Source organism: Amphibalanus amphitrite, unplaced genomic scaffold (assembly GCF_019059575.1).
Source record: "Amphibalanus amphitrite isolate SeventyFive unplaced genomic scaffold, NRLGWU_Aamphi_draft 001732F_arrow, whole genome shotgun sequence".
Lineage (NCBI taxonomy): Eukaryota > Metazoa > Arthropoda > Thecostraca > Balanomorpha > Balanidae > Amphibalanus > Amphibalanus amphitrite.
In genome coordinates, this window is record NW_024883225.1 from 99,668 (window position 1) to 106,150 (window position 6,483).

The 6,483-nt window shown below is 56.0% G+C and overlaps 1 protein-coding gene across 1 annotated transcript; it reads right to left on the reverse strand.

Annotated features, from left to right (window-relative positions):
- Positions 1-888: 888 nt before the first annotated feature.
- Positions 889-5,490, reverse strand: LOC122374885 (glutathione-specific gamma-glutamylcyclotransferase 1-like). Its single transcript, XM_043353938.1, has 3 exons — positions 4,796-5,490; positions 4,500-4,535; positions 889-2,732 (listed from the first exon to the last, which is right to left on the reverse strand). Exons 1-3 carry the CDS (start codon positions 4,943-4,945, stop codon positions 2,226-2,228), a joined length of 693 nt encoding a protein of 230 aa, XP_043209873.1. The 5' UTR covers positions 4,946-5,490; the 3' UTR covers positions 889-2,225.
- Positions 5,491-6,483: the final 993 nt, after the last annotated feature.

Here is a 6,483-nt window from a genome sequence, read left to right on the forward strand (position 1 = left end):
TAAGCGTTCGGGAGTTATCGCAAATATTCGCCAGGGGGGCGAAAAACGCCCCCCAGGCCCGCGAGGGTTATACGCGTTTATTGTCCTTAGTGCGAAGCTTTTCACAAAATTGGCCATGATGCTTCGAACCTAAACGATTTCAGATAATGGTTACAGGCGATTGAAATCATTTGCGACTTTCCGATTTCCCTGTCATAATTAAGACTGCAAGAATATACACCCTTACGACGCTTAGAAAGGAATAAAACACATTCCTTTGTAAGTGTTACAGGAGTAAAACAAACGTTGTTTAATTGTAACTATGAACGGTCCCCTTGTCCATGTCTGTCGATTCAAGTCTGTTTGTATGTGTCATTGTTTGAATACGTGTATGTACATTTGGCTTCCTATGCATTTGTCTGTCCGTGTCTGCCTCTGTCTGTCTGTGTCTGTCTGTGTCTATATCTGTGAGTGTCTGCGGGCGGTTCACACGTCTGTCGCTTACCGGCCGGCTCCGAGGAACCGCTGAAGGTCGGCCACCACCCCTGCTGCCCGCAGCCCCCGACTGACCGGCCGGCCGGGCTGCCCGCTTTGTCCGACCGACCGTGATCTACGCCCGTCGTGAGAACAGCCCACCCCACCAGCCTATCACCTCGAGCACGGCACAAGACACGGTTGGGAGGCACCGCGAAGTCGCTCGGAGAGAAACGGGTTTGATTTTAAGCATGTGACCGAGTCGTTTCCCCGGACGACAGCAGATAGTCGACCAGCGGAAGATAGGTAAAGTAAAACATGTCTAAATTCCGAAATGAAGGTTACCGCCACTGCTGGAGTCGAAATTGACAGCACACGGAGACGGAAGAAGAGTAATGGTTCGATGTTCGCTGCTCAGGACTCATTCAGAAGCAGTTTCCGTCTTTGGCATGTATTTCAGAAAGCGTGCGCCACAAAACAGTACGCCTTGTCCCAATATGAAACACATCGCCAAGCCCGCTTAGCACTTTCACACCAGGAACGACGAAAAAGGTAAAACATGCATGGAGGCCCGTAAAGGAAGTTCGGAAGCAAACAGTTGCAAATGACATACACCGCTTGGAAGCCACATGTTACCGGCAGATTTGATTCATTGGCAGCAGCGAACATCACGCAATGAGCACAGTGTAGGCGGCATAAATAACTGAGCGTTCAAACGGCGCGTCTGCGGAGCACAGACGGATCCTACGCTATTATAGGAGCCGCTGATACAGCGGCCGAAGGAACATAGGCAGCTGCTCAGGTAACGACGGAGACGGTACCCCAGCCGCGCGGAACGACCCGGCGACGGGGTGTGCTGAGACCGTCCTCCCAGACTACCGATCACCTTGGTAACTTTATATTGCGTGTGAATGTCACCGCATAGAACAGAGGAGCTATGGAAATATTTGTTCAACAATGAAGGTATGGCTCAGAGGACATATAGGTAGCTGATGACAGGTTTTGGCAGCCTACGAGAAAATCATGCTCGAGAGGCTTACTGAAAGAGAGCGAGACCGGTGTGAATGTGAGAAGTTTGAGCCGCAATCTTATATGAAATGCAGTCCTTTTTTCGTAATCCTTTGAAAACGTTATCCAGAATAGAAGTGGAATTGAGATTTCCATTCAGTTTCATCGCAATCCCGACACTATATGCAAAACACTTCTAAAAAGAGTTAAAGCATGTCATTGTCATGGTGGTTCAGTGCACTAGCTACTCCTCGGGCGGTATCCGCCTCAGCCCCCGGCTGTCCCCCTCCCGACCGGCATCTATCACACCCAAATCACATTTGGTCCACCACCCGTCTAGGAACAGGAGCCATGTGACCTTCCAGAGATTGCTGACCTCACACTGCCCTCAGTTTCGTAGCTCTTCATACCTTCCCCGTAGTTCTCCCATACTTTCATCGTCCTTCGTTTTGCAAGTCTTCTTACCTCCCTCCCCTTCAGTCTCGAAGCTCTTCCTACCTCCCTCGCCCGCAGTCTCTCCTTGACTTTCTCCCTGATTCTCTTCCGCCGGGCTAATTCAGCCCCACTCGTTCCTTTTCATCTCTTGAAACCTCATGCGACCTGCGTCCATGCTCCCAGAAAACAAGGCTGGCATCGCGACCACAGTTGGCGATGGCCAAAGGTGCCAGTCTCGGACTCCAGCCTCCCCTCCTCCCTCACCTCCCCGCCCACACAGCCCCGGCGACTCCTACCCTCTCCTCCCGCTCCTCTCCCGTCTGCCTGGATCAGACTCCCAGGCAGCGCAGCTTCTTGGCCGGTACAGCGCTGGTGAACTGGAAAGACGTCGTGCGCTGGGCGGCAGGAGCCACCTCTTCGTCTTCCGAAGAGCTGACTGGCGATGGCGCGCGCTCCCCCATCAGCGTCCGCAAGCAGAGGCGCGCTTCCTTGACGCGTAGCCGCACCAATTGCTCTAGTTGAAAGAGATGCTCGTCGCGGCACTCGGGCACGTGCTCGTGCATGAACTCTGCCAGCCGCAGGACATACTCGACGTTGTGCCCGGAGGCCCCGCGCGAAGAGACCACCTGGTCGGCGATCTGGTGAAGCGGCGCGTTGCCTAGCCAGTGCTGTGAGCTCGGCGTGGCCACGTACAGGAGAGCCGGGAAGGCGGCGCCCTCGCGAGGGTAGAACTCGGTGAAGAGGGTAGTGTATCCGCCTAGGGTGACCTCTCGGCCGTTGAGGTAGCTGAGTGCCGCCTCGCCCACCAGCTCGTAGGCGACGCCGTGTGTAAACGTCTGAGGGATGGAGAGGGGCCAAGTCAGGTCACACTGGTGGGTCAGATAAGGTAAGGTGGACCACGTCAGGTCACAGACGGGTCAAGTCACGCATAGGTCAAGTCAGGACGCAGTAAAGAAGGGTCAGGTCACGGACCAGGTCAGCGCCAGGACCAGGTCAGGTCAGACCACAGATGTGTCAGGTCACGGCAGTGATAGGTCCGACAATATATGTCACGGGTCAGCCGTGAGGTCACAGTAGAGTGCCAATAAGGGTATAAGCAAATGATGGTTCAATCAAATGAAGATTCAGTAATGAAATGGCCAATCCCCATTCATCAAAGGACAAAAGGTCATCGACATTATGTCACAGATCCTGTCCTCCATGGTGTCATTGGTTGAATGACGTATATCCATGACCTTCACCACCCCTTTGTGACATTTCTGCCCACCCCCCAGCTGTCAAACTGCAGGATCCGGTGGGAGGGGACAAGGCAGGAGGGGTGTGGGAGCTGACACAGACACACCCACCAGCAGCTGTCGGTGGAAATATTGTGACAGGTGTGTAAAGCAGGATGATTTTTGCCCTACTTCAGACACTAAAAGATGGTAGACGTTTTTTTATAGAGATGCCCACATGACCGAGTAAATGAATGCTTGGAGCTGAGAACCGCGATGGGTGTGTGTTACGTGCCCTAATTATTGTTCAGCAGGGATGTTACCGTAAGACATGCCTAACTTTAGTTGCTACTTAGATTACAACGAGTTGTCAGAAGTGACTGCCGTTTTTGTTGCTCGTGTCGCCCCGAGGCAACTCTCTGTGACCGCTGTCCCAGCAAGGCAACGCCGCTGGGAAACGGGTCAAGGCTCGACTGTGGCGGCAGCGGCGCTACTCCTCCCCCCAGCGGCGCACCAGACCACCCCCGCCTCTGGGGCTCTCAAACTAGCGCGCACCGACGGTCAGAGCCCATCAAACTTCCCTCTCACCACACAGCCTAACGGCAACAATAGACGGCGATTTGCAACCAGTTTACAGCGTTTCGTCTACGCTATCTGCTGACGTCACAGGTCGGGCCGTGTTGACGTCAGCAGTTCCGGTCTTTCCGCGTAGCTGACGACGTTCGACAGCGGGCACCGATGGTTTGTGAGCCCCAGATGCGCTGGTTTGAGAGCCCCATCGATCTGGCTCCAGCAGAAGACCGCGAGAGGTTATGAATGGGGAGGGGGCGGGTCGGCGGTCGGTGGCACCGCAAGACTGCAGCACAGACAAAGACACGTGTGTGCGTATAAGGAGGTCACGGACAGGTCACAGCCATGTGATACTAACCCCGTGTCCTCTAGTCTATCGTTCGGCGCCGCTAACCGAAAGGCCGAATGGAGAAATGTCGCACACAGTCAGGTGCACGAAGCTCTGGTGTGACATTTGGCAAATGACGTCAACTGTCAAAACCCACCGAGGGGCGTGGGACGTGAGTGGGACCTGCACAGCTGTGACCTCCACCGCGGAAAGCCGTCTGTGCCTCACCAGCTGAGACCAGACTGTGATAAGTGTCGCCGGAAATAGCTGATTCCGGCGGTTAGGGGGGCGACCGCCTCGTCTCCCCGGGGCATCCCTGGGTCACCCTGACAGCTGCTGGGCACCCCTCCCCTGCCTCCGCGGTGCACAGCGGTGGCCATGATACCGGATTATAGACAGGTTTGCAGAGAAAGGATAAGAGTCGCGCAGTAGGCACTCTCACTCACCCCTCCCCACAGAAAATATCACAACAAAAGGGCGAATTTACTCACCTCACCGTCTTCAACAAGTGTGGCGACTCTCCCGGGCTGCAACAGACAGAGAGCGAGCGAGGTCAGCGTACGGTGTGCCGAACGCACACCCCACGCGCAGCGCTGGCGCACAGCGAGGTCGAGCGCAAACTCGGTCACGCACGGGCCGCGTGACCACCTCCCCGCTGCAATAACACAGCTCCAAAGGGGTTGAGGGTGATAATACTATCTCCACATGCACATATCAAGCCATGTTACATACTGACCCAGTTTATACCAGCGTTAATTAACCGATACCGATAACATATGGCACCTACCTTGCCCGGAACTCCTCGATGGGTGGTGTTGCCCTGCCAAAACCGGCGCGAGAAGCCTTTGATGTGGCCGATTCTCGAGCTGCGGTACTCGAAGCCGGGGTACCAGCACAGGGAACCGTATCCAAACACCCACAAGCTGTGAGAGGCCATCTTGCACCGGTTTGGAGTCGTTCAGGGCAGCGCTCACGGGAGCGCGCGCGCACACGGTCAGCTGTTGGACGCGACGGAGCCGCCTCGTCGGAGCGCACCCGGACCCGGCGCCGTCAGCTGATTGCCTCGGCCGTCCGCTGATGGCAGTCGCTCGCCGCTTGCGTCACCCTGCACGCGGAAGAGACCGGTTCGATACCTGGCCGCGACGGGAAGTTTCCGCAACTTTCGCGGAGGGACGGTCCGGGATGGTAATTGGGACGTTCTCAGGCACTGAGTGACCCGAGGATAGAGCACCAGTGCCTTATATTGATCGGTGAGGCAGTACGCACTTGGCCGGCCGATGAGTCGACCGTGGAGTGGTGCCAAAATACTCAGCGTGGCCGGGTTCCCCGCTCTCAGGGGTCCGCTGGGCGTGCAGGGGTCAGAGGTCAGAGCAGCAGTGTTATCTCCGACGGCGGGACGTCACTGCTGCTGTAATGGCCCACTTCAGGAGGCCATTGTGAGATCCCCGGCGACGACAAACAGTATAGTGTCACCGCTATCCTGTGACACTGCTCTCGAAGTCTGGCGGTGGTCCAACTGGTCCCCGCTGCCACAGGAAGGCCCTGTCTGATCCGACCCGGCGCCGGCGGCAGAATACCGTGACACGCCCGACCGTGACGCCGCGCTCCGTGACTCTTCTGGCCGTGACGCGCGCTGCGTGACGCGTCTGTCACCAGTGGAGGGGCTGACCCCCGTGACGTCATTGGGGGTCTGTGACGTCATTGATGTCTAGCTGACCGGCCGGGTGATGACCGGCCGACGGTCTGAGTTGGCCCAGTGAAGCGCCACATCGCACGATATTTCAGGCCTGGCCCAAGGGCATTGCTCCGCCGCCGTCGCCGCCGACGGATCGACCACGCCCCCCGACAGTCCCGCCCCGCCCCTCATCAGCTGACGAATCGACACGGAGATGGCACGACATGTGTGATGAGGTCGAGGGCACGTGGCGATGTTGACACGTGTACCGCGCCTCTCAGAAAAGCCGCCGGTGGATGTGAGACCGCGGACGATGACTGCCAACTGTGTGAAGATGGAATGTTGATTCTTTTCCGGTACATCGGAGATGCAGTGTGTGAACCACTGCCAGCCCCTCCCCGCCTCGCCCTGCCGGCGAGCTGCTTTGACGTTCATCAGAGCCAGGGTTTTACGCGCAGGTACTCGTAAATATTGCCAGTCACGCGTGCTTTGATACACTTACGGCCAAGCGGGTGGGTGGGAGTGCCACTGTCAAGTACAAGGTTATCGGACATGACTCAGGAAGTCTTGTCATACTGTGACGTGAGCGGCGAGTAAGTACGTTTGCACCTGTGTTTACATCGAGGATGTTTTATAAAACCGGTTTTGCTAATTACATAGACGTTGGTATTCCTTGTTTTGTTCCAGAGTTATTACCTATTGTGACTGAGTGCGACTTGGTGCAGGAGAGCATAATATTATCTCTCAAAGTGAACAAACAAGAGCTGGACTATCTGTTTAGCTCATAGCACACACCCGTT